The sequence below is a fragment of the Folsomia candida genome, unplaced genomic scaffold (assembly GCF_002217175.1).
Source record: "Folsomia candida strain VU population unplaced genomic scaffold, ASM221717v1 Fcan01_Sc007, whole genome shotgun sequence".
In the NCBI taxonomy this organism is placed as follows: Eukaryota; Metazoa; Arthropoda; class Collembola; order Entomobryomorpha; family Isotomidae; genus Folsomia; species Folsomia candida.
The window spans coordinates 2,442,683-2,469,110 of NW_019091199.1; the positions used below are offsets into that span (position 1 = coordinate 2,442,683).

Sequence of the window (26,428 nt, forward strand, 5' to 3'; positions counted from 1 at the left end):
TAGTAGTACGAAAGATTGATGCAAGTTAATGCAAAAATTAGTGTAAAATAGTAGCACATAATTTTACAGAAAACTACTGAGAAACATGGGTTTACTAATCCTGGTTCGGGCTAAGCAAAGCTGTACTGATAGGTTTTATTTATATTTACTACAAATAATGAAGTATGCACATTTTTGTTGTGTAAACTTGACATATTCATCAAATTTAGTGAAAAATGAATCATAAAAAAATAGTCAAAGTCTAATGATCTCTATTACCTGAATCAATAATAATTTCATGCAAGGAAGGTTTATTGGCCGTTGAATTTTGAGAGTGGGTTTGTGTGAAGTAAGAGTGGGCGTTGTCTCATACAATTTTATTTAATTTTTACATGATTTATGTGATTAAGTGTTTGTTGCTTGATATTGCATAATACACATCAACATCCAGCGCATAGTACAATTTTATTTATTTATACATATACGGAATTTGTTAAAAAGTTTAATGTTTCCATTTTATTGAGCGCTAAATGAAGCACAACAGATTTTTCTTTATATGCAAATTAAATTAAAATGCTAATCCAAGCTACATATGTGTATGAAAGTTGACATAAATAAAGTAGCAAACAAAACCCAAACCAACCCAACCCAAAAATGAAGAGATGAATATTCACTAGTTTTCTCACGTTGAAATTTGGCCATTGCGGGATTTTTGCTGCTTGATTTTATTTATAATCTGGTCTGACTGAATTTTGATATTTTTTCATCTTTAAAATTTCAAGTCCAACTCAGGAAAATGAAGTCTGCGTTTAAAAAGTTAGCTTTGCAAGACGGCACCGTGAAGCAACTTGACCCGGAGGAACTTTCGAAAAACATTGTTCTGCACCTTCTTGTTGCTCAGCAGAAGAAGCAACCGACTAAAAAGTCAGAGTTGGTGAAATCCATGAACAATCAATCCAAGGATTTCAAACAGACGATTTCAAATGCCGAGAGCGAGCTGTGGGACGTTTTTGGGATGCAGCTTGTTGGAATAAAGCAAGTCGATGGACACGTTTGGAGCGAATGTCCTTGTCCTGCTGCCAGCCAGTTTATGATCATCAGCAAATTTGCGACCTCGGTCAAAGACAGCTCCGGTTCACCTAGGATGATGGCCAATGTCGTCAAAGGAAGCGCTATTGGACTTATCTTGAATACATTGTACATTCTCAATCGAGAGGTCAAGGAAGGTATAACTGTCTGTAGAAATATTACTAATTTGTGTCACTCATTCATATCAGCCTGACCTTTTGATTGACTAGTGTTGTGTATCTATCTGGTTTTACAGAATTTATTTGGAACGTGCTCCAGAACGCAGAATTGGCAAAAGCTGTGAACGATAGACAAAACAATCTTCATCAATTTTTGAAGACTGTGAGCAGTTCGCTTATTGTTTATACAATCTTCAGACACATGTATTTATCCTGGATTTATAAACTATTTGCAGGAATTAGTGGATACTATGTATGCAACTCGATCAGAAGTTAAGACGAATGATGAAAGTAGCTTCCAATATACCTTGGGGATTCGTGCACATCTGGAATGCGACAAATATGCAATGCTGCAGCATATTTCTCGAGTAATATGAAATGCTGATTACACATGCATTGCATTGTTACACGTCTTTGCAGTAGTTAATATTACTTGTATAATTCTCTCAGGTTTTAGGAAAACCAATAACAAGCTTCAAGAAGCATTATGCCGAGCTTTTATCCGATAAGGCCTACAGATCAAGAATTGTCGAAACAAGTGAAATCGAACATGGCGATCAATGTGGCGATGAAGAAAAAGGCCAAAGTCAAGATGAGGAAATGGAAGATTTGCAGGAGGATGTCGTAGTTGAAACTAAAGATTCACAAGATTCAGAAAATGATTCACAAGATTCAGAAGATGGTTCACAAGATTCAGAAAATGAATCACAAGAAGATTCAGAAAATATAAGAACTGTCAGACGAGGACGAAGCACGAAGTAGTGTTTTCTAGTGTTGTCAAACATTTAAAAAGAGTTTCATAATTTCTAACTATTTATTCAATAATAAAACAATATATAACAAAATTAGTTGTTGGTTTAGAGAGTAGAAGGAAAACCCGAAATTGGGGAATGGGAAAATGTTTTATCTGGATTGATAATTGACTAATATTTGTGTCAATACATGCATTATTTATTATTAAAAGTAGAAAGTACAGTGACCTTGATGCATTTTCGTATACGTCAAGGTCTGAAATTCACTTTCACTTGAAGTGAAAGCCATCAATTGAAGAAATAAATTGACGGGATCTTGTCGAGGAATTCTATTTCTATCAATTAGAGACACTAACGTTACCTAGATACTTAATGTCAAGCAATCGTGGTGTAAGACGTCTAATTGTCAAATAATCTTGATGGTCTACTGGATTTGATATTTATCCGCATATTCGTTTTCAAAATAGAATGGCTTCAAAAATGTGTTACACTCATCATGGGTTTAGGTAGTAGTCGCGTAGACTCTGAAACATTGCATGAAAGAAAGCTCTTTGTAAATCGATTTGTAACACTACCCCATTTTATTGGAGAATCTGTGTGGCATAATACTGACAAAAATTTCGAACACGTGGAAAATATGCTCAAGGAAGGGACCACCAACGACGAAACTAACGGAAACATTGCACCAAATGGTCCAGAAAACATTTATGACGGAATAAGACGTCCACTTTCTTCCTCCATGTCAACTTTTAACAGCACGCCGACCAATAAATCTGACCCAGGGACATTTATAACCGCAAAAGGAGGACCAGGAGGAGGTGGAGGAGGCGCATGTCAACAAAGCGGTCCTCGCCCATCACGCAGGCACCTCATCCCCCCTGCAACAATTCAATTTCGAGACTCCCACTGTTGCAAAGTCCCATGTCGTCCGTTCCGTGCCACCCTCTTGGAACCTGATAGTGTCGAAGCGAGAGGAGGAAATGGCACCCTGATTACGCTCGAAGACTCAGAAGGCACCCTTGTACTTCCACCTTTTCGCCAATGGCAAATATTCCCAGGGAACAATCGTTTTTTTTGCGATGGTTGGATTATCACCGGATCTGACAAGTGGATTTTTTACCTTAGTTTTATTCTGCTTAATTTGGTCTTTGTACTATTTGCTGGGGTTATGTAAGTATTACACATTGATTCTTTCAAAAATGGGAAATATGTGCACAAACTGATTCCATTATTAAATATCCTTTGTCAGATGGACATTACACGAAGAGCGTGCATGCACAGTAGCAATAATAATTGGTGTGACCGGCTTGGTGCTATACTTTTACTGTGTATCCACTATGCTATACTGTGCCCTCACTGACCCTGGAATAATTCCTCGATCGACACGAAGTGAGGTTGAAGCATTTATGAAGCTGAACCCTTCTGTAAGGCATCCACAAGGAGTTGAACCTTATATACGCGAACGAGTCAATGGAAAAGAAATAATTCGTCGCTGGTGTCCCACGTGCCTGTTGTACAAACCTCCACGTGCCACCCACTGCAGAATTTGCAACAATTGCATAGGTAAGAAAAAAGACTCGAAATTCCAAATCTTTAGAAGTACGTTTATGTATGTTGATTCCTCCGTGAGATAATATCCAACTTTGTAATTTTGCAGAAAGATTTGGTAAGAAATTGAAAACTTCTTGGGCAATATGTATGTAATTCTTACTAACAACGTGACCTGCTTGATATCGCAGATCATCACTGTCCATTCCTGGGGAACTGCGTTGGTCAAAGGAATTACCCAACTTTCTTTGCATTTTTGTTTGCCATTGTCATTTCAGGAATTTTCATCCTTTCCGTTTGCGTTTTTGTGGTGTACACGAGTAAGTTTCAATTTATTGTGTTTCTATCTGATTTCCGTCATACGTGAATTTCAGAATTAACGCGTTCAAAAAATATGGCATTGACCATGAGCACGTGGGAGGTAATCTTATCCAGTGTTGTCGGCATCCTTGCACTGGCATCTACCATTCCGGTTATGATTCTGTTATACATGCACATCGACATGGTGCTCTCGGAAGTGACGACAAACGAAGATGTAAACCCTCATTTTTATTCTACTCCTGCTGTGTCTAGTATTTAATCGCGCTGCGACAATTTTCAGATAAAACGAGCTTATGGAAATCATAACCCATTTGACACTGAAAGTAAACTCAAGAATTGTAAAATTGTCCTGTTTTCCCCCAGAATTCCAAGCTTGATAAGTGCGATTGAAATTATTTATTATTTGGCTTAATTTATATCATATTTTGCGTGTCATCTTTTAAAGAGCAATTACTTTCATGATCTAATGTTTGATTTAACTTTTGATAAAGTGAGAACAGAATTTGTAACGAGAGATTGGTTGGCGAACGTGGAATATTTCGACTCCGTCCAGATTGCGTTGCTAAAAAGGGTACTCACTGGAACACAGTAATTCTTCACTCGGTCATGCACTTTTCTATTCAACTAAGTACATATCTCATCTAGTTTGGCAGAAGAACAAATTCGAGTTCCACTTTAAATTCTTCAGCTATAACTTCCCAGGATGCTACTAGAATAAAACCTAGAGAAATTTTGCGGGACAATAATGACATGCAAAGCCATGCAAAAAAGTCATTCGTATTTCTGCACAATAAAAGTGAACCAGATATTGCCAGGAACGAAACTAACAATAACAGTGATGACGTTACTGTCGACTATAAGGGTACGCAAAAATATCAAATAGCAATGTTTTGGGTACATTGTTATTGTATACGAATGTATTTAACAGGGAAATGGATAGGAAATGGCGACGGCGGACATGTCCAGATCAAACGACGCAGTGATACAAGAATCAATATGGAACAATTAGAGTACGCTCCTCCAACTTGGGACATGGGCAATTTATTGGTCAGAAAGGGCCGTCTCTTACGAAATTGCTACAGTGAATATGACTTTGGAAGTGGTCACAGAAACTGCTGCCTAGATGGATGGAACAACAATCAAAGGATCGGTCCGAGTTATGAACGCCAATATATTTCGTCAACCGTGATTACGATTACAAATAATAAAAATAGCAATTAAATTAAATATTGTTGACGTTTTTGTTACACTGTTTGTTGTTGTCCCTGATATATAAAAGAAATGTCAAAGAGACCGTACATGTGCATTTGCTAATCCACTCGACCAATGATGAAATATTCATCAGCAAAAAATCCAGAGAGTGTGTTTATTTGGGATTCCAAATATGCATTATGCATTGAAGATGATGTACTAGATTTCTCTTGTCATGTTTAGGTTAATTTCCTATCAGGTCATATTAATATGTTTATATAACGGCAATTATACTATCGGCCTCAGTATAATTGACCCATAATTCATTAGAATGGAACTCTCAAACAGATTAGTAACAAATTGATCAAAGACAACTCCAAGAACATACGAAACCGCTGTGACTATGCAGAGTTTGTACATTTTTATAACGTTGCTTATTGTGCAGTGCTGCTGTGCAACAACGGTAAGGGAACAAAAATCAATTGGGTTCGTATAATTAACCAGTTTTAAATATATTTGTATTCGGAAATTGCATTCAAGGTGAGTGGACAACAGCAGCAGCAACAATCTGGTGGCAAAGCACTTTGTGATATTGAAGGAATCCATGCAGAAATTATGACGGTTTAATTGCTGAATGAGATTATGTACCAAAGTGGTCTTTGGGATAATATGTGACTCAAGTAAATTGTTTGAATTTAGGCAATTCGGTTATTGAAGCTGAAGCAGAAGCAATTGACGGAAATAAAAGGGATTGAGCGACAAGACGATGACGATGAGGACATTCCGTACTATGTTCCCGCTATCGCCAAGGTCATCGGATCCATCTTAGCGCAGAACGCTACCAACGTCATTGAGGAGTCATTTGGCTTTATTCCACCGGAAGTAAACAAAAATATACGATACGTCTTGGGTTTGGTGGCTGAAACGGTCAAGGAACTCCGACCCTCAATGGCTTCCGCCACATTAAAACCAACCCAAGTAGGGCAACAACTCGGTTCAGGGGTTGCAGGAAATGTAACAAATATGGAACCAACTGACGCCCAAGTGGCAGAGATTGAAGCCCTTTTAGCTTTTGCCATAGCTCAACAAATTGGAGAAAATATTGGTACAAATGTCAGTGAATTAGCAATGTCTAATAATTCAGCCGATAAAACTGGCGCTACGACGCCTCTGTTTGAAGAAAATTCAGTCACTGTGAAACCATCAGAGTTGTCTGAAAATGAAGCACTTGGTCCAACTGCAGCCGCAGAGTCAATCACGGAACTAGTTTCTTTTAGCAGTACGTATAAATATTCCGATGTCCATTTAGGCGATGTCAACTCGGAACGAGTGTCGTCTGCAGCAGGACTGGCCATTTACGCACCTGCATATGCTCCCAATTATGTGGCAACTTCGAGCACTCTGAAAATTCCTGTTTATGCCCCCGCATTTGACCACCAGAGCTACACCACTCCAAAAATATTGCAAGACGTCGATCTAAAAAACACAACCGAAACTACGACTGAAGAGTCGTCTACGGATGACAGTTCCACGGATGCAACCTTGTCTACCACCACCGACGATGACGATGACGAAGACTATGACGATGGCCAAAATAAATAGCACTAGCACATGCATACAAAATGTTTTGCGCATATAAATATGGGTTTCATAATGCGTAATTAGATAATTTTATTTTGGTCAGCCAATTATGTTTTAGTAATACCATCACTAACAAAATTTTTGATGTGTCGAAATTAGTTAATTTAATGAATAAATAATTATTGAGACTTAATTTACACGAAATTCCAGTTGACCTTAAATCTTCCAACGCTCAAATCTCTTAGTTGCTTAAAAGCGGCACGGGACAAGTCAATATCTCCAGATTTGCATCCCATGCATTTATCCTTGATCTGAACAGTAACGCTCTTTCCGATCTGTGGATCTGTTACACGTGCACGCTTTTGACAAACTGGATCGTTATTCGGATTTCCTGTCGTCCAGTAATTTTTCCCAATGGCAGCCACAAGATCATTGTCACTATAAACTTGTCCACACGCCGTCATGCCAAGATCGTAATAAGTTGCGTCTCCACTCACTGCAAGAAAGTTATGCCACAAGAATATAATTTTTTAAGTTAAAATGACCAGTAGGCTGTGACAATAAAATTTGCATTTGATTATTTACTTGCATGAATTGAACCAACGCATAACAAAAATATAGCACTCGTAGTAAAAGTATTCATTTTTGAGAAATTCAAATGCATATGCAAATTATGTGTATCTACAGTGGTACTGGTGCTCGAGGTCTGCCCAGGATTGCCAAGTAGACCAAATAGTAATTTCTTTTATACTGGCGTTCATAACGTGCAAAATTTCCTGGATATTGTCAATTAATCAAAATTTGCAGCTGTTCATTCGTTGCATTTGATCGTTCGTCGAACCAATTGTATGCATAAATCATTACTTATTTGTTGTGGAATTAGTAATAAATCAAGTAAAAGTTTATTTCTTCCGATAAATGATACATTTTACTGAATATTGGAGGAACAAGAACAAAATATGAATCAAGTCGGCGAAATACCAGGAAGACATTTGAAAAATATTATTGTTTAGAATTATTCCGAATGGTTCTCAACGAACCAAGCCATTTATTAAACCACATATAATGCATGTACATATATCAAATTAATGAAAGGTGTAACAGAGGATGATCAACATCAAATTCTCATGCACTCGTAATCATAAATCTTTATAATGTGACATTTTTCAGAAACACAAATTCGTTAACCATGCACGTCAGTTTAAACATAAAATATGGTAAATCCCACATACACATTGCTTTATCCTTCCAGGCTAAATGTTTCTTCGATTGCCACATATTCGTATTCGTTTTGACTTTTTACTGTGACTTTGTCAAACTTGTACAAAGTTGGAAATTGCGACCGTCGCTCATGGACGTGATTGTACACGCTTTTCATTAAGGGGATCCAATTTGTATTGAAACCGGCTTCAACACCCAGCGTTTTGTAATAATTCCATGGGTTATTTTCCATCGAATGGCTTTTGCTTATCTCAAGTCCATTGTTTTTCTTGAGGTTGAATTCATATTCAATTTGACGATTCATTTCTGCTTCGGTTGGCAGCTTCACATTTCCTTCAAGGAACTTGGTGTAAAACCGGGCCTGAGAATAATTCGGAAAGAAATTGGGTGGCGTTAATATTAAATCCTTTGCATATTTCCATTCTGCATGTACATACGCATATGTTGTCGCTTATCGGAATTTACTTACTTGGCAATCCATTAAGGGAATTACTGCGTTGAGAAATGGGAGGCCAAAGAACGCAAGTGTAGGAAATTTCGAGTGAATAAAGTGACGGTAGAGAGGAGTCACGTATTTTCCGTCAACCACTTCCATCTTACATTCCTCCATGGCCAGGAATGGATAATCATAGACGTATCCTGCTCATGCAAATTAACACTTAAAACAACGCATTTTCAATTGTAGCGTCCAATTTAGTCACCTGTGCAAAGTACAATGCAGTCTACTTGAGATTCTTCCCCGTCATCAAGCACAATCCCACGTGTCGTGACTTCTGTCACTTTTCCGACTTGACGCACATTTTCGGGCAGCCAGCAAGTTTCGAAGGGTTGGCCTTGGTGGGAAAATAGCACCTGAACATTAAACAAATGATAAATAATATGAGCCGAGAATCCTATAATTTCTAAGAGTAAATCTCAAGCGAATACCGTAGTGGCTGTGGATGCAATTTCGATGGAAAGGTCCAGAGCAGAGAGACCACCTCCAATCACAACGACTTTCTTTCTGAAGAATCTCGCAGGTTTTCTATAATCTTTGCTGTGGATTATTTCTCCTTTAAACAAATCCTGGTTCCGAATGGCTGGATACAATGGTTTGAAGCAGTGTCTAAATAAATACACGCATCCAGTAAATAAATCGTCTAATTGGCAGCATTCATTTTATGAAATCTGTATGCATCAAGCGTGTGGTTACCCATTGCAAACAATGACTGAATCAAACTCCTGGACCGACAAAGTTTTTGTTGCCAAACACTCCACTGTGACCAACCACTTATTTGAATCCTCTGCAGAAGGTTTAACGTTGACGACTTTTTGCTTAAACTGTACATAAACCAGTTAATTATTATTTTATTTTATACCAAAGTTGGAAACACGTTGGTTTCTTTATTACTTGAATGTATCTCATAAGTTTATAGGCGTTGGCATATTCATTCAAGTACTTGAGCATTTCTCCATGCGTTACGAACGATCCTTCAGTCTCGCCGAACGGGAACTCTGGATATGCCATCAACTGCTTTGGGAGGTGCGTCCTGCGATACATAAAGGACTCAGTAAATAAATCGACTGTGCAGCCAGTGGTCACTACAACGCCAGTATTATTTACCTCAAGCTCTGATACATTGAGCTGTGCACGGGCCCCCCTCCTTCCGGGTTTCGAACGTTGTCGGAGTAGACCCACAGACCGCCGATTTTGTCGCCCTGCTCGAACACGACGCCATCCAGGTAAGAACTCTCACTAACATGCTTAATGGCTGCTAGTCCAGACGCACCTGCGCCAATTATGCAAACTTTCTTCATTTTGAATGTAAGAAAATTATGTGAAATTTTAAATATTTGATGCGTTTTAATGTTGAGTTAGGTCAATGCATTTCATACCCTGGTCAACAAGGTACTGATGCTGAGGATCACTTGTGTCGAGCCCATGAAAAGATTATCTTGACTATGATTAAACGAATGAAGCAATCTAATGCGATTAATTTCCTTGATTACAGAAGTTTGACTTGACACACTGTTTATGTATGTACATATGTATGAAGCAATACTCCAGAGTCAGACTATGTCAGGCCACGAAGATAATGACCAAAGTAAGTAAGGAAGAAACAAACTACTGCACAGACTGGATGATTATCAAAGATCAGAATTTGAGATCATCATAGGTCAAGTTGTTATTTCGCAAAGTAATCTTATTTATTTATCACGGGCCAAACCCACAAAATGTGACCCTGCATGTATGCACAAAACATAAAATAGAATTTGCTAAACTAAATGTGAACCTGATGATATGTTCCTATTTATTTATAATCCTCGTTGCAATAAACGTTGGACACGCGTTATTTTAAATAAGCGAGCAACCAATAAATAAATGCGACACGGTCAGTACAACCAAATTATTTTAACTACTCGAATATAAATATTTTATATTTGATTAAATATGAGGTCATTATACGTTACATCTAATATTTGGGCTGAGATATAGTAGTTATACGATTGCACCAGGATGAATGGTTTATTATGGCTTTTTATCACAACTGCTTATCCAATTGAAGTTTCTGAGCTAACCACATTTCTCGATATATACTTCCTTCTCTTCGCATAAGTTCGGAATGTGTACCAACTTCTCGCACCCTCCCGTTTTTCATGGCTACAATTTGGTCGGAATTTTGAATGGAACTTAACCTGTGTGTGAAACATGAAAGGTAAAACCCAATGAAAAGGCTGACAATAATATGAAAAAATAATCAATTTCTTGCCTATGTGCAATCGTAATGCAAGTTCTTCCTGTTCCAGCAACATCCAACGCCTCTTGTACAACTTTCTCGCTCTCCGTGTCCAATGCAGATGTACCTAAAAATGTGTAAGTTGCAGTGAAATTTGCAAAAGTATTTGAACGTATTGTATGTATGTAAACTCACTCTCGTCAAGTATAAGCAACTTTGGAGATCGTATTAAAGCCCTTGCTATGCAAACACGTTGTTTTTGGCCTCCAGAAAGCTGATTTCCATGAATTGGTTATGAATTACAAACCTGTTTATATTAACTATTGATATTTGTTAGCATATTAATAATTACTTGATTTCCGAGGGATCCCACTCTGGTCTCGTATCCCTGCCATAGTTAAAAGGTCAAGCGATTTATCGCATTACAAAAAAATATTCGACATTATACCGCTGGTAGTCCGGAAATAAAGTCGTGAATGTTAGCCATTCTTGCCATTTGAATAATTTCTGACATTTGAACGTCTCTCGAAGTATCGCCATAAGCAATGTTTTCCGCAATAGTGTAGTCAAATAGAATAGGCTCTTGCGATACAACCGCCATTTGCTGTCGAATGTGATCCAAGTTGAGCATTTGAAGGTCAACATCATCAAAACACTAATCAAAGGTCAAAGTTAATAGGATTCCTGCAAAGTTTTGAATGCATTTATTCGATATACTAACCACAGTCCCAGAGACGGGATCGTATAATCGCGTCATGAGAGAAGCACATGTGCTTTTTCCCGATCCACTAGGTCCAACTAAGGCAACTTTACTTCCCGGAGGACAGTGTAGGTTCATATTTCTTAATACTCTAACGCTTGGACGCTGCTTGTAATAGAAATTTACATTCTTCATGTATAATTTTCCTTCCACCGAGCTCTATACGTATGCACAAAAAAACCAAGAAGAGTCAATGTCGAAGAGTTTTGTGCACAAAGAATTCATGGTGATTGTAAACACATCATATTTATGTAATATTTATGTAATGAACCTACCAAAGCTAAAGTTGTTGAAAATCTGGAAATATAAGGCAGCCTATCGAGCAGCTTGAATATTCTGGTCGCAGCTATTTTGGCTTTATCGTAGTCTGGAGCAAACGCCATTGCTGCACCCCCCGAAGTGGTGCAAAATATCAAAGCTTCCCCAACTCTGTAATAATTTTATGTGTTAACTTAAATTTTCAGAGCTTCTAAACATTCCCAAGCTTACGTGAATACATCTGCAATCGCAACGCATTCATTTTCCACAAGATAACCTCCGTAAAGTTGGCTAAGTCCATAGCATAAGTACGCCCCAGATGTTGTTAAAGCATATACTAAACCACGAATATGTGACCGACGTTTATTAATTCTGTTGATAAAGAAGTAGACTTCATTTTACGTATTTTAATTGGTTATGTGAGTGATTTACCTATGAGAGTCAGCCAATGCTTCAGAGTATAGTTCCATAAACCTTCTCTCTCCGCACAGACTAGCAACAGTTCGAATGCTACTTAATCCTTCAACGGCAATATTGCACGATTTTTCTATCGATTCCTTTTCAATGACGTTATCCGACCCAAGAACTCTTCCTTCCATAAATGCAGCGTACATCATGACAGGAACACACAACATTGTGACGGCACTCAATTTTGGTACCAAATACAATGACATAGCACCCGCAGCGATTACTATTGTTCCAGCTTGAATCATTGCAGCCATTCGGTTGCCCGTGACCTGTTTTATAAACTTGCAGATAGTCACGGAAGTAACAGGAGTAAGAGAGACAGAAAAAAAACGTTTCTTACCCCCCGCAAACTAGTAGCATCTGTTGATAACCTAGCACACAGATTGCCAACCGTGTTGTCCGGTTCATCGAAGAAAGTCATATCTTGATTCAAAACACTTGAAAATATTACTTTCCTCATTCTGTAGGTAAAATTTTCACCGCAAAATCCAATGCATATATACTGTAAAAGTATAAAGTACCATGTAATGTTCATATGGCTCCAGCGTCAAATTAAAAATTTGAATCGAGTAAAATAGCTACCTGTAGAAAACCATCTACTCCAACAAATACAGCAAAGACGGTGTACACCAATGCAAATAAATCTCCTTTTTCTTTAACCTCAAAATCGTCTTTACTTGTAAAAATCTATCATGTAACAAAAGCATTGTTGATTACACTGATTATTAATTAGAACTTCAATCAATTAGATTAATTAGATTAATTTGTCAGCTTTCTGAAAATACCTGGATAAATCTGCCAAATATGTACGCGTAAACTGGAAGCTGCAGTCCTTTGAGGGTTGAGAAAAGAATGATACCCATTAGATAAGGCCATTCTTTAAAATTTAGTCTCCACAATCTCCAAAGGGATGCTTTCGATGTAGCATTTGATTGAGCCCCCTGAAAATTAAAAATATGTGTCGAAATACGTAATTTTAATGATTGTGTGTATTTCTTCCTGTGGCGTCCAATAATTTTATTACCATGTCATGGTCTACTTTTAATGTTTCATCCAATGATCCTTCACTGATGAGCCGTGCTCGACTAGTTGGTCGACTGTGAGGATTTACACTCCCACGGGATAAATCATTAAATATTGAGTCCCCTGTTTCATTTTCTTCTTGTAGAAATTCGTCAGCATCAAGTGTTAAATCTTCTTTGTCCTCTTGAGACATTACAAGATTGTAATATAATCCTTTTTGTTCCATTAACTCGGCATGACTTCCACTTTCTTTAACCTGCTCATTTCACAAAGCAACAAGTTGAACAAAAGTATATGCATATCCTGTTACGAGAAGTGCAACATTACCTTTCCATCTTCAAGTGCTACCACAACGTCACAATGTCGGATTGTAGAAAGTCGATGGGCTACAATTATCGTCGTTCGACCTTCTCGTGCTCTCTCCAATGCGGCTTGAACAATTGCTTCGCTCTGAAAGTCAAGGGCGCTGGTGGCTTCGTCCAATAACAAGAATGGTGGATTTCGAATTAATGCTCTAGCGATTGCGATGCCTAATAAGAGAAAAGTATATATTATTTGTTGTGTACGGAAGGTGTCCATATCTAAGCTTACGCTGCTTCTGCCCGCCTGACAATTGTGTTCCTCTTTGTCCTACAGGTGTGTTGTAGCCCTAACAGAAACCCAATAGATTATCAATATCAGGATATATTAAACGAATTCTAGGTATAATGCTATGTATTGTAAAAACTCTTCATACCAATGGCAATTTTGAAATAAAATCGTGGGCAAATGCTATTTTTGCGACCCTTTGAATATCTTCCATTGATACATGTTCTGTTCCAAAGGCTATATTTTGCGCAATGGTAGCATTGAATAGAACAGGTTCTTGGCCAACCATTCCAAATTGTGTTCGAAGCCAATTTATATTGTAATCTTTGATATCCATGCCGTCAACCATCACATTTCCATGACTTGGATCGTAAAATCTTTGGAGGAGACTAATACACGTACTTTTACCACATCCAGACCTACCCGCTAGTGCTACCGTTTTTCCTGGAGTTATTGATAAGCAGAAGTTCTGGAGAATCTACATACATCAAAATAATTTTGGTTACTGATAAGCGTTATATTCTTATATTTTTGCATCGCAAATGAAACTCACAGGTAGTGAAGATCTAGTAGGGTAACTAAATGTGACATTGTTAAATTCTATTTTTCCAATTGCTCGTCCATTCGGCTTAACTCCACTGTCAGACAAGCTATCGATCTCCGACACTCTAAATGACATTGAATGAGCCTTTTTGTTAAATTTAATCATAACTTAAGTCATACCTGTCTAAAATTGGGAATATTCCGTTGGCGGATCCAACCCCCTCAGCAAAAGCTGTGAGGAATTGGGAAGAATCACCAATGTAGTAACCAGCCATGAGGACACTGAAGAATATCTGTCAAAGGCATATGCTCAGTATGAGAATTTACAAATTATGTTTTAACTGCATACCACAAGAATGATATCGGGGCTGTATAATCCATCTCCAGTTTCTCGACTTTTCAAAATCAAATGTGTTCCATACCAGAAAGCAAATGCAAAATTAGCATAAGAAATAGACCTGCAAATACAGTATAAGAACACGTAGATCTTTTGCTGCATAGATTGCATTAATGAAGCACTAACCAATTTAGCCCATTTCCAAGTCCTGTTAAAATGTGCTTCAAGTTTGCTACTTTTTTTGCGGCAAAAATTTTTTCGTCATAGCGTCGAATCTCTTTTTCTTGGCCGTTGAATACAGTGACTGTTTTGATGTTTGTGAAAGTTTCTTCAGCCACTGCGCCTGCAGCGGAATATGCATTCTGTTCTTTCTCGGACATTCTAGTAGAAATTGCTGTAGAGAGCGCAGTAATCATGATAACCTTAAACGTTAGATAGGCATTAAAACATGATGTAATTATAAAATAGAATTTATAATCTGTCACAGTATCATGCCATAATAATTCTTACCATGGGCATTATTCCTAGCAAGGCCAAACTCAGCTTCCATCCAAAGTAGAAGGAGAGGAGGATGAGAAATATGGAATTCGCTATATAGGCTATAAACATTCCAATTTTTTCGCTTATCGAATCTTGGATCTTTAATATATCTCTAAAATAAGACAAATCTGTATATAATTTACGTCATTCTGATTCTATCTAGTTATTCGTTAAGGTTGTGGAGTCTTACTCCACAAGACGACTAGAAAAATCTCTCTTGGCATTTTTATCAAACCAGCTAATGTCTTGGCGTAGAAGTTTCTCAAAGTAAATTTTTCTGATTTTATATATCTATCACCAGAAGGGAGTAAAATATAGTAATGCATTTGTACACCTAAAGTTACATTTAAAATTTTTACTCTTTACTGTACTTGATTTTCCGCTATTGAATTGAAACTCGTGACAAAGATGTATCCAAGAATAAAGGACAAAGCACCACCCCCACACTGAATCATGGCAAAGGATTCCACTTCCTTCATAAACGGTGATGTTTCATTCGAATATGGTGGAGGGCATTCTGTTATGTTGGATGCTTTTTCTACCATCGTTTTAACGAATTTTCCGAAGCTCATGTTGAAAATGGCCGGAAGTATACCTGCGGTAGAAAGTTAGATAAATAAACTTTAATTATTGATGTTTTAGAAATGATTTGTGACTACTTTGCTAAAATTCGTGACATTAAACACCTACAAATTTCTAGAATTAACAAATTCCTTGTGACCGCACCACTGCATTTTCAGAATACGGACACAAGAACCAGATCACAGTCGAATATCACGGGACATAGTCGCCGTCAAGCAACTACATGTAGACTACATGATGTAGTATAAGTTGAAAAAATACTACACATGTAGTAATTTACTATAATACCTGTTCCTCCTGCGACAATCGAAGCCAATATCAAAACGGTCTTCTCACAACCTGATGAGTATCGAAACTGCAAAAATAACACGGAACATTACTTTAAAGCCAGTCAATAATTGCATGGAAAAATAATGATGGCGTTTGCAATTTGCATACCAAACTAAAATAACTGACACCTGGACCCTTGGGCTCGTCGTCCTCTTTACCCTCACAACCACCTCCAGCATCTCCGTCAGAAACTATGGGAGGTGTCGAGGTTGATGGACGAATTGAGGAGGTTTCACATCCAGAACGACTGTTGTGCAGGTGGTGGTGAATTGTGGGAGATAAGTCATCATGACTAGATTCGTATGATTCCTCAGATATTAGCCTTCTGAAAACATACATTATTCACAAATCATTATTGGCATTGTATAAGTACAAGTAAGAAAAGTATGCAACACATTAAACTATAAACCAAACAATAATTAGTATGAAAGCAATTTACTCTTCATCTTCATTAGTGCCGGTTGCTGATGTTGCTTTGGATGATCTATCATTTCGAACCATTTTGACTATACAATAATTCTATTCACGAGCACACGATAAATAAATGAGTAGCAAAAAAGTTAAAAAAAATAGTTTCCTAAAATCGATCACAACACTTAAGTAGACAAGAATCTAATTATTGATAAAAAAAAGTACATCTTTATAGAGGTAAAAAATAAAAATTTCTTTAGCGGTGATTTTCAGTGGGTACATACAACATGCAGCGGATCACACAGGGAAATGTGAGTTGTCCCGTGAAAGGCCAACTTTTTATCTATTTGATGAAATCTAATCTCCGGTTGAGTCGATTTGGCTTAGCACATATAAATGATAAACAACTTGATTGCTCAAAACGTCAGGTTTCGTCGTCAGTAACGTTGCTTTGTTTGCGTGCTTTGCCAAACCATTGAAGCTGCAACGTTGAAGTTTAACCAGTTGAGGTACACCTCTATCCAAGTGATGAATTACTTCAACTGAATGAACTTCGTCTCCACTTAACTTAATTATAGCACAAAATCCTTTATAACAATTCCAAGAATGGGAAAGAAAAACAAGCCCAAATTTGCTGGACATAACATGAAAAGGTTATCGCCGTTTTGTAGCATCTTTAATATGAAATGTTGGTAAATTCCATATAAATACTTGCGTGTAGAAACACGATCCATTTTTGCAGGCACAACAGAATATAAATCATTTATGTACATATTTATATGAGTTGCATACTTAATTAAGTCGGGACACATGAATAATGTATTCATGTAGTATTCACATGCTTCATATGTTGTCTTGAAATTCTGAATGATGAAATATGACCTGTTAATCAGCGTTTAATATGATGACGTTTATAAACATACCAATATGGTTTTTTACGAAGTGCATTGATTTGGTATATGCACTTATGTAAAGGGCCTTTCTGAAAGGCTTCTCAAAGCTTAGCATCACTTGGAATTTTTAAATTTCCACATTTTCAATAAATTAGAAACCAAACTATAAATGGTGACAGACAATTCACTAATGTATGCATTTTTAGTTGGTTGAAAAATCAGTTCTGTGGTTCGTCACATGATACATTGATATTTATATGTCGTGATGCATAAAAGACGAATATTCTTTACCCAATTCCATCATATTACTCAATCAGTTTAGGGCAGGTCACCGAGTTGGACATCGATCAAGATATTTTCAGTAACGGCATCTTCTCGACGACTAAACTATGTAGTAAAACAAAAGACTTTAAGTGATAATATCACTCAAAATAATAATAAAATATCATATTTTATCATTCCAAGACACAAGAGTGATACACTTGTATTTTCCATGCTGCAATCAAATTAATAGAGCTACACATATTTCAAGACATGTTTTGTTTTCGTTATAATACGCATCAATGGTTTGATGAACTTATAGATATATACATAGATCGGGCGTCTAGTGTGGAACTATTTTTATTATTTATTTAAGACAATATATCTCAATAAAACTTTTATGAATCATACATGCAACAAGATACTAATGTTAAATAGTAGTACATAGCACATTGATAAGTATATAAATATCATTTTTAACACACGCGAGAAACAAGACAATAAACCACGAAATATTTTAATGAATTGTAATTTAAACCCAAATTCAATTTGTGGTCATTTAGCTGACCATCTAAATCCAATTAATTAGACATAATAATTTCTTTTGTTGTGGTAAGTGTAACAAAAGTATGCATATAATTTGATCCTATTGAAGAATTTCGTGGCCTTTTGATGAGCACCTACATATATGATTCAGTTATTGTGTTCCAGTGGACAACAACGCCAATAAGCCCCCAGCAGAACTGACAGACAAAATGTAGTTCCTGAAAATTTAAACAGAGTTCTATATACCATTTGGTCGTTATACAAGACATACAAAATCAGAAAATGCTGAAAAGTGCTTACACAGTTGGGGAGAAGGACCGGAGAACGTAAAAGCTGGCTGTAATGTATAAAAGATTAAACAATTTATTATAAGCGATAGTACACAATTGTTAATGCATTGCATGCATGGAACATTGGTGTGGTAAATGCAAACTTGCTTGCCGTCACAATATTGTTTTTATGTTCACCTATAACCACACATGATTTCTATTTGTCTTACCCAGGATAATGATCGCCAAGAAGAGAGCATTGTTGTAAAAGATGGAGAAAGTGGTTGCCTCGAAATCAGCAACCTCATTCTTTTTCCACAAGATGCGCTCGTCCTTTTCCTTTTTAGACATTTTCTTGTCATCAGCCAACTTTTTGTTCATTTCCAAAGTCACGGCTTCTTCCCTCTTCACGGCGACCTGGAGAAAGAGCATTAGAACATATTTAAAACATTCACATACAGATGTAAGCACACAAAACTGCCTTGGAGCAGAGAAAATGAGTACTGGCGTATTAATTAAGCGCCAAGCGCGTACCTTATGCTTGAGGGAGAATTTGGTGTTCCTATAGGCAAAGGCCATTAGCCATGTGGATCCTAGAGTGACGAGGAGGAAGATTGGAGATGAGGAGATGATGTCCATCAGGTGAATCCTCCAGAACAACCCTACAAGAACAAACCAACAAACACTTTGATATCCTATTCCCCATATATGAGAACTTTCCGATTTTTAACCAAATTAAGCTATTATGATCAGACGTCTCTGCGGTTTTTGGGGATAATTGCTTGACTTTATTTTGAAAATTAAAATTGTTAGCTTTCAATGAACCACTGTCATCTTTATCAGGCAAAAATACAAAGAATTCGGGTAAAATAATCTAAACAATGTATTCGTTTGACAATAAGGGAAAAAATTTACTTTACTGAAAAACTCACATATGGGAATTGCAGACACGATGAAGGCATTTCCATAAAACAAGGCGTTGGATTTTGTGGAAACATTGCGGGAGAAGTCTTGAAGGAGAAGTTCCTCCTCTCGAGTGAATTGCTTTGTCTTGGTCGCCATTTCCAAAGATTTTCAAAACTTTTCTCAAAAGAACAGTTAACCGATGCTGATATTTATTGAAGCCGGACTGAAGAAGAGAGAGGAGAAAGACAACTAAATGGCCAATGTAAACGTGCAGTGAGAAAGAGTTGCGGTGTGTTGAAGTTCCCAGTGGTGATGATGTGGCAAAGTGTTGGCGATGATTCCAAATCTTGCAGAGCAGTCCGTGGGAATTGTGAGAATTTTTGCTGTTGATCAACACACCAAAGTTAACCCTTTACTCACACAAAGGCACATGCACAACTCGTATGCAAAAGTAATTATAACACCGAAAGAAAGTAAAATATGACCTAGTGAGAAGTAATTTTTCATTATTGAGATGAAGTACAACTTTGTACCATTTATATGCGCATTTTGCAAATTCCATGTAATTATTTGACTTCAAGGAAAGAAGTTCCGAAAAAGCTGGTCAATAAATTGTCTAAGAAATGTCCTTCCAAACCGTATATCAAAAAATAATCGAGGATGGAAGGAATTATTACATGGAAAAACTAACTTTTGGATCATGCAGAATATGAGGCGCGTGGGAGTTTCATTCCATGTGATTCATGCCATTATCCCTGAATAACGATATTTGCATAAACACATGCTTTAACTACTGGCTGTTTTTGTTTACAAACTGCAAGGTTTCACAACGAGCCTAAACAATGCAATTTGCACGTGTACCATTACACTTAAAAGCTATAAAATTTGAAATACTTTGACATTATACAATTAGTACCTGACATTACATTACTCGGCCTTGTATGAAAATGCCGATGTCAACAGCGGTCAAGCATATTTTCATCACTGGTGCCAACAGGGGAATTGGCTTCCAGCTAATAAAGAAAATGCTGCCCGAGTTTAAGCCCGAGAAAGTCTTTGCCACTTACAGAGACCCTGAAAAATCAAAGGTTTGACAAGTGTGCTTCTTTCTAATGCGTTTAAAAGTACAATAATCAAATTGTGTAATAGGAGTTGAAGGACTTTGCCGCACATCATCCAAATGTACAACTGATTCAATTAGGTAAATAAATGATACAACGCAAGTGTCATAACATAACTTTCCATAACATAATCAATAAATTCGAACCATGGGGTTTTCAGACATCAGAGACTTTGACAAATACGAGGAAGTGGCGATGGTTGTGGATGCTGCAACTGAGGGACAAGGTCTTAATTTGCTCATAAACAATGCAGGCGTTACATCAAAAGTTGCTAAAATCACAGCGATCCGGAAAAGTGAATTGACTGACAATTTTGAAACAAACACCATTGCACCCATCTTACTCACAAAGGTGAGGATGAGCTGCTCACATTTAACGGAAATTAAGTACGAGTTAAATTAATTTAATTGCACATGTATGAATTTTAAAAATATTTATAGGCCCTGCTTCCACTACTGGAGAAAGCCAGTGGATTGAACCCCGACTCTCCGGTCGGGGTGGGAAGAGCTGCTGTTGTTAATGTGTCTTCAATTTTAGGCAAATATAAAGTCTTAATACAATGATGAATTTATGTCAAGTAGTATTTTATCATACTCTCATTACTTGAATTTTAGGATCCATACAAGGCAATGATCAGGGTGGAATGTATGCATATCGATGTAGTAAGGCAAGGAACACATTCTAATTTCTCTTTAGTCATGCAAGAGGATTAACCACTTATTTAATGAGAAGAATTATTTATTCAACTTGTTAATAAATATTCAGGCAGCCTTAAATGCAGCTACAAGATCAATGAGCCTGGACTTTAAAAAATCCAAGATAATTGCCGTTGCCCTGCACCCAGGGTGGGTAAAGACTGGTGAGTTTGAGATATTATACATTAGTAGTCCTATAGTATTTGAGGAATTTGCATTTATTGTACCGACACAAATGTATTTGGCAGACATGGGAGGACCTAAGGCGCCTTTGACCACTGAAGAAGCCACATCAGGCATTGTAACATTGCTCAAAAGTCTTGGAACAAAACACAATGGGCAGTTTTATCAGCATGATGGAAAACAACTTGATTGGTAATTGGTATTCAAGTTCTAAACTTGTACGGTCATTCTAGTCATACATAAGAACTAACTATGGAATAAAGCAATCATATAGAGAACCCAAATTTTGGGTATATTTTATTTAAATAAATACCACGAAATTAAATTCTTGGAAGCATAAAAAATATTCTTTTTGCATTCTCTTCTCCCAGTTTTTAAATATAATGGACTCGGCTTTGAGTTTGCCTTCTGGAAAATTCCTCATTATCCAAAGTTGGACTCCAAACCATGCCGTCTCTCCATTGTTGTAATGGAGAAGGAAACCTTTCTCAACAAAGGTCTTTTTCTGAAGGAACGGCATGTAATGGCACATTTTATATCTGAACTCAAATAACCTCGGTTTACATTTTACATTCCATAATCTCCGAACAAAGGAAGATCCTAAAATTAGCGAGCCATTTCCACTGCTTTCCTTCTTTGTAGCCACTGTGGGAATCGTTCATTCGTTGGCTGGATGGCTACCAGATCAGTGTGGCCGACTCCACCACTCGGCTGTTTCGTCGCCTGCCATGTTGGACACCATGCCTCCCTGGAATATTTCAATATTTTGGTAAATATTCCCCACCCCCTGGGAAACTAGAGTCAACTTTTGGGAGCAAAGTGTCCGCGCATTTATGAACAGCGGAAGCTAGAGTATAACGAAAATGTAAGTCAATTTGTTTTTTTTCAATCAAATTTAAGCTTAACGGTCAATTCGGAGGATATTTTGAAAATAAGAATAATGAGTGTGACAGAGTGAGGAATGTAGATTTAGTTAGCTTATTTGAAGTAAATATTCCCCAACTCAATTAATTAACGCAATTTTAATTTACACTCGCGATTTAACAGATTTATGTTCTTACTATCATAAAATAATAATGACTGATAATTATAATTAACTGAATTTGTTATTTTACACTAAAATTTCCAGCGGGGTCCAGTTTTGGTGCATGTTTCGAGCAAGGAATGGTATGCCTGGCCGACCCTCCATTGCCGGACGACGAATATCTAGTTTCACCGCAATAGGCGCAAGATCAGTTTCCTTCAATGACTAAATACTTGACCACAGCAAAAGCGACATGTGACCACCACCATCATTGTCGACGGTCACAGACAAGAAGGGATGGTTTTCGCCACTCTGATCGTAAGTTAAAATTTCAGTTCTAATTATGATGCATAATCTTGGATAGTTTCGTAATTATCGGGAAATTTCAAATGTAATGCAGATGAAAGAAATTCAAACGGATATTTCTGTTAAATTAATGAGCAGGTTTAAAAACAACTATAAAAAATCATCATTGTTTTATTAGGTAGAAGCAGCAGGTCAAGAATGATGTATGTACCACCACTCTTCATCCATACGCCATGTAGCTGCTCTTCTCATCTTTTTTGTTCACGAATGGTAAATGATGTTAATGTTTTATTTGTGGATTAATGTCACAATGAAATAATGGTTTTTACTAATATTACCACTTGTAAAATAATTTACAGACAGGAGGAAACCATCAACGGGATCAAGTTAACCCACTTCACCTTACAAAATTGATTTAATCCTACCCACTAAGTTTCTGTTTTTTCGATTCAAGCAGTGTAAGCTTGACATCTAATTCTAAAAAATCTTTTAGCTTATAAAACACAAGTAGGCCTCTCAATTCCTACACAGTCCGAATCCCTCGCGGGATAATACTACTGGGATACATTTAGGGTACATTATAGTTTAGTACATTTACAAGATCCCACAGTCCGCACAAAGGAAACACTTTATGCGCTGCATCTACAAGATCCCACAGTCCGCACAAAGGAAACACTTTTAGTAATGCAATTCTTAAATGTACCTGGAATTGCATAATTGTTCTAATGCATAAAAATTATTAAATTTAGAAAATGGAAAAAAATTAAAGATAGGCTCCATAAGAGCACACACAACACCATGAAGAATTCGCTGGGTTAATGCAATTTTTAAATGTACCTAGAAATTGCATAATTGCCATAATGCATACAAAGTATTAAGTTGAGACAATATTAAAATAGGCTCGATAAGAGCACACACAACACCATGAAGGATTCGCTGGGTTAAGAAGCCCTGAAATGTTGTTCTGTTAAAATGTAATAAGCAGATGCGACAATACTTGTAAACGTAAAGATAGGTTCCATACGAGCACACACAACACCATGAAAAATTCAATGGGTTAAAAAGAGTCTATGTGTAATGTAATTTTTAATGCACCTAAAATTTGCATTACATGAAAACAAACTTTAATTATGATTTTACGAATAGTGGTACTATCAATGGGCTACAATTGTACATTGCCTTAATGTAATAGGCAGATATGATTATAAGCCAAATGTCAGTCCAGAGATTAATTGTTTTTTAATTATTTTGTTGATTGCGTAATTTATGTCCTACCAATAAACTTGCCTGAATTTAAATATTAAATGAAAATGCAGGAAATGACTCATTTTGCACTCATGATTTCACATGATTTAAATAATTATGCATTTTTTACTTTAATTATTTCTTTACAATTTTATTAGATGTATCCGTTTGTCAAATCAAAATCAGATCCAACGCAATTAAATTCTAACCATTATTATCATCAGTAGACGCACAGGCATTTATGAGCATATGTAATTGATTGTATTTTAATGCAGTGTTTTATTTCAACAACTTTATCGTCATTATTATCATACAGAATTATGAAATCAATATTTTTTTAAATTTTAAAATTAAAGTTTCATTTCCGTCAAGAGGAACTTTCCATTTGGTGTAGCAAACTTTCCGTTGTTGTAAATGACCTTTCCTCGTAAAATGGTAGAATGCACTCTGCCAGAGTATGTCTTGCCTTTGTAGGGTGTCAACTGCAAAATAAACGGTTCCATTATAATAATCAGAGAAATTGATGACAACGTATTTGCTATTATTATTTGACCTTATTTTTATGCAAAATGATATTTTCTGTAATTTCAAATTCTTCATCTGGATTCCACAAAACAAAGTCAGCATCAAATCCTACAGCGATTTTCGCCTTTATTTTCTCAAATCCAGCCAATTTTGCAGGGTGTTCCGCCATTAGTCTGCATAAATCGTGTAGCTGCAGACCGTTTTTCTTCATGTTTGTCCAAATTAGTGGAAGACCTATTTGATAAGAGAATTTGCCAATCCAAAGTTACAACATTGTAATGTGCATCACATGCTAGATTTTATATGCACCAAATTGAACAGAACTGATTCCGCCCCAAGCTTGTTGAAAGTTTTTCTCTCCAGGCTGTTTCAGATCCGCTGTGCACGGCGAATGGTCAGATACAATCATGTCGATGAGCCCACTTTTTATGCCCTCCCAGAGTTTGGACTACAGGAAAATGTACAACGTTGAAATTATTTAATTGATAAAAATAGGCGACTGATAATAGGCGATTGATAATAAAGACCTGATTGTCAGCCTCCCTAATTGGAGGACAACACTTGAACTCGGTCCGATTATTTTGTATTTCTTCAGCATTCAAAGTAAGATAATGGGGACACGTTTCGACAGTCAGAGGCAATCCGTCCGCTTTCAACTTTGCGATGAGAGGAAGCGAGCTGGCCGTGGACAGGTGAACAATGTGACACTTGACGTCCCTTATAGACAACAACACATAACACAACAATTTATATTCAAGGCTGATGCTAAAATACGACAAAGATTACAAGGATTACAAATAGCACTCACTTGTGCTTTCGGCACATACGATTTATCATCTCGGCAGCCTGAAATTCCATTTCGCTGGGTCTTGTTTGTAGAAAGGTACGATAGACGGAAGGGTCATCCGTGGCCCACTTCTCATCCCCACCGCAGTCCACTTCCGCATGAAACTGGAAGAATCATTTATTTAATTGTAAAAGTTGTACAGAGCAAAGTTGGCCTTTACTGGGGTGGGACGGACGAGCTTACGGCCAAAATTTTTCCAGTCCCCTTGAGTTCCGCAAGAGCGCGATCCACTTGCTCCTCGTTGACGCTGGGAAAGTCATCGATCCCACTGTGAATAAGAAAACACTTGAATCCGATCACACCCTTTTCCACCATCGGGCGCAACGAATTCTGAAAATCGTAATTCGGAATTGAATAAGGAGAACTATTCCCACAATCAATTAGGAGTAAATAAAATGCATTTTTTTCAGCTAACCTCATTGTCGGGCATCACACCGCCCCAAAATCCAACGTCAATGTGACATTTTCCTGTGGCTGCTTTCATCTTGATATCCAAGTTTTCCACAGTCGTTGTCGATGGGATAGAGTTCCTAGCGTGTTGGAAAATATCGCTCCATTAAATTAGACAAATCATTTCTTCAAAAGTCAGCTTATTTCATAAATTGTTATTACAAGGGCATGTCCACTAAAGTAGTAATCCCCCCAGCAGCCGCTGCTTGGGTCGCTGTCCAAAACCCCTCCCATTCTGATCTCCCGGGTTCGTTTACGTGAACGTGAGTGTCCACTAAACCTGGCATCACGACCAACTCGCCAGCATCCAGAACCTTGGTTAAAATACGTACTTATGTATTTACGTGCTTAGTCGAATCTTGTTCGGACGCAGATTTTGATATATACATACATTTTCAAACTTATCAGATAATGGTCCTTCTTTCACTTCCGAGATTTTCCCGTTTTCAATTTTGATGGAAGCCGGTTTAAGTCCCCCATTAATGAAAATACGGTTGCCAGTTAGCCAGTGGATATTGGTCTCCACGTCTGGAATTTTGGTACTACTGCAGGACATTTTTAAGGAAACAAAACTATTTTGATTAGGTGCAGCTAGAAAGATATTTAACTGTCGTGTGAAGAGGATAAAATCTGATAGAAAAATGTGGACGAGATTATGTATACGAGATGTATGAATAACATTAATATTATTGCATAAATATTCCATTACATTAGTCCAACTCTTGAGAATAAGTGGGTGTCACATCACATGTACCTACAT

At 37.2% G+C, this 26,428-nt stretch overlaps 7 protein-coding genes and 1 long non-coding RNA gene across 10 annotated transcripts; 3 read left to right on the plus strand and 5 right to left on the minus strand.

The window, feature by feature from the left end:
• Positions 1-192: 192 nt before the first annotated feature.
• On the plus strand, positions 193-5,134 carry LOC110852109. Its single transcript, XM_035853994.1, has 12 exons — positions 193-1,205; positions 1,304-1,389; positions 1,463-1,594; positions 1,677-3,148; positions 3,228-3,541; positions 3,636-3,644; positions 3,718-3,846; positions 3,901-4,061; positions 4,128-4,227; positions 4,339-4,418; positions 4,493-4,709; positions 4,776-5,134. The coding sequence occupies exons 4-12, from the start codon at positions 2,475-2,477 to the stop codon at positions 5,066-5,068; spliced, it is 1,977 nt and encodes a 658-aa protein (XP_035709887.1). The 5' UTR covers positions 193-1,205; positions 1,304-1,389; positions 1,463-1,594; positions 1,677-2,474; the 3' UTR covers positions 5,069-5,134.
• A 219-nt stretch (positions 5,135-5,353) lies between these two features.
• LOC110851815 lies at positions 5,354-6,812 on the plus strand. Of its 2 annotated transcripts, XM_022099722.2 has the most exons (3): positions 5,354-5,501; positions 5,579-5,659; positions 5,738-6,812. In XM_022099722.2, exons 1-3 carry the CDS (start codon positions 5,442-5,444, stop codon positions 6,638-6,640), a joined length of 1,044 nt encoding a protein of 347 aa, XP_021955414.1. In that variant the 5' UTR covers positions 5,354-5,441; the 3' UTR covers positions 6,641-6,812. The 2 variants fall into 2 exon arrangements, with proteins under 2 accessions (XP_021955414.1, XP_021955415.1); XM_022099723.2 differs by lacking the exon at positions 5,579-5,659 and having other exon boundaries at positions 5,366-5,501.
• Positions 6,683-7,347, minus strand: LOC110851817. Its single transcript, XR_002548087.2, has 2 exons — positions 7,205-7,347; positions 6,683-7,115 (listed from the first exon to the last, which is right to left on the minus strand). It is a non-coding gene; the product is annotated as an uncharacterized LOC110851817 (long non-coding RNA).
• Positions 7,348-7,498: 151 nt separating this feature from the next.
• On the minus strand, positions 7,499-9,891 carry LOC110852007 (flavin-containing monooxygenase FMO GS-OX-like 4). Its single transcript, XM_022099961.2, has 7 exons — positions 9,444-9,891; positions 9,231-9,369; positions 9,033-9,160; positions 8,768-8,945; positions 8,542-8,692; positions 8,310-8,479; positions 7,499-8,201 (listed from the first exon to the last, which is right to left on the minus strand). The coding sequence occupies exons 1-7, from the start codon at positions 9,635-9,637 to the stop codon at positions 7,860-7,862; spliced, it is 1,302 nt and encodes a 433-aa protein (XP_021955653.1). The 5' UTR covers positions 9,638-9,891; the 3' UTR covers positions 7,499-7,859.
• Positions 9,892-10,110: 219 nt separating this feature from the next.
• Positions 10,111-16,923, minus strand: LOC110852768 (ATP-dependent translocase ABCB1). Of its 2 annotated transcripts, XM_022100881.2 has the most exons (26): positions 16,426-16,923; positions 16,095-16,311; positions 15,945-16,011; positions 15,446-15,669; positions 15,265-15,365; positions 15,045-15,186; positions 14,721-14,956; positions 14,547-14,655; positions 14,378-14,490; positions 14,208-14,322; positions 13,803-14,132; positions 13,658-13,715; positions 13,394-13,596; positions 13,068-13,322; positions 12,829-12,984; positions 12,626-12,730; positions 12,384-12,545; positions 12,008-12,312; positions 11,807-11,947; positions 11,593-11,746; positions 11,279-11,476; positions 11,006-11,212; positions 10,910-10,945; positions 10,753-10,831; positions 10,591-10,684; positions 10,111-10,516 (listed from the first exon to the last, which is right to left on the minus strand). In XM_022100881.2, exons 1-26 carry the CDS (start codon positions 16,485-16,487, stop codon positions 10,363-10,365), a joined length of 4,023 nt encoding a protein of 1,340 aa, XP_021956573.1. In that variant the 5' UTR covers positions 16,488-16,923; the 3' UTR covers positions 10,111-10,362. The 2 variants fall into 2 exon arrangements, with proteins under 2 accessions (XP_021956573.1, XP_035709895.1); XM_035854002.1 differs by lacking the exons at positions 15,945-16,011; positions 16,095-16,311; positions 16,426-16,923 and having other exon boundaries at positions 15,045-15,202; positions 15,446-15,584.
• Positions 16,924-17,893: 970 nt separating this feature from the next.
• LOC110852770 (translocon-associated protein subunit gamma) lies at positions 17,894-19,608 on the minus strand. The gene is made up of 5 exons (XM_022100883.2): positions 19,299-19,608; positions 18,901-19,028; positions 18,597-18,783; positions 18,398-18,434; positions 17,894-18,315 (listed from the first exon to the last, which is right to left on the minus strand). Exons 1-5 carry the CDS (start codon positions 19,426-19,428, stop codon positions 18,249-18,251), a joined length of 549 nt encoding a protein of 182 aa, XP_021956575.1. The 5' UTR covers positions 19,429-19,608; the 3' UTR covers positions 17,894-18,248.
• Positions 19,609-20,058: 450 nt separating this feature from the next.
• Positions 20,059-21,577, plus strand: LOC110852769 (C-factor). The gene is made up of 7 exons (XM_022100882.2): positions 20,059-20,360; positions 20,422-20,473; positions 20,554-20,744; positions 20,834-20,930; positions 21,008-21,060; positions 21,159-21,252; positions 21,337-21,577. Exons 1-7 carry the CDS (start codon positions 20,214-20,216, stop codon positions 21,465-21,467), a joined length of 765 nt encoding a protein of 254 aa, XP_021956574.1. The 5' UTR covers positions 20,059-20,213; the 3' UTR covers positions 21,468-21,577.
• A 2,523-nt stretch (positions 21,578-24,100) lies between these two features.
• On the minus strand, positions 24,101-26,362 carry LOC110852118 (allantoinase). Its single transcript, XM_022100096.2, has 9 exons — positions 26,060-26,362; positions 25,831-25,982; positions 25,634-25,748; positions 25,402-25,548; positions 25,180-25,322; positions 24,899-25,088; positions 24,681-24,819; positions 24,400-24,605; positions 24,101-24,328 (listed from the first exon to the last, which is right to left on the minus strand). Exons 1-9 carry the CDS (start codon positions 26,222-26,224, stop codon positions 24,197-24,199), a joined length of 1,389 nt encoding a protein of 462 aa, XP_021955788.1. The 5' UTR covers positions 26,225-26,362; the 3' UTR covers positions 24,101-24,196.
• Positions 26,363-26,428: the final 66 nt, after the last annotated feature.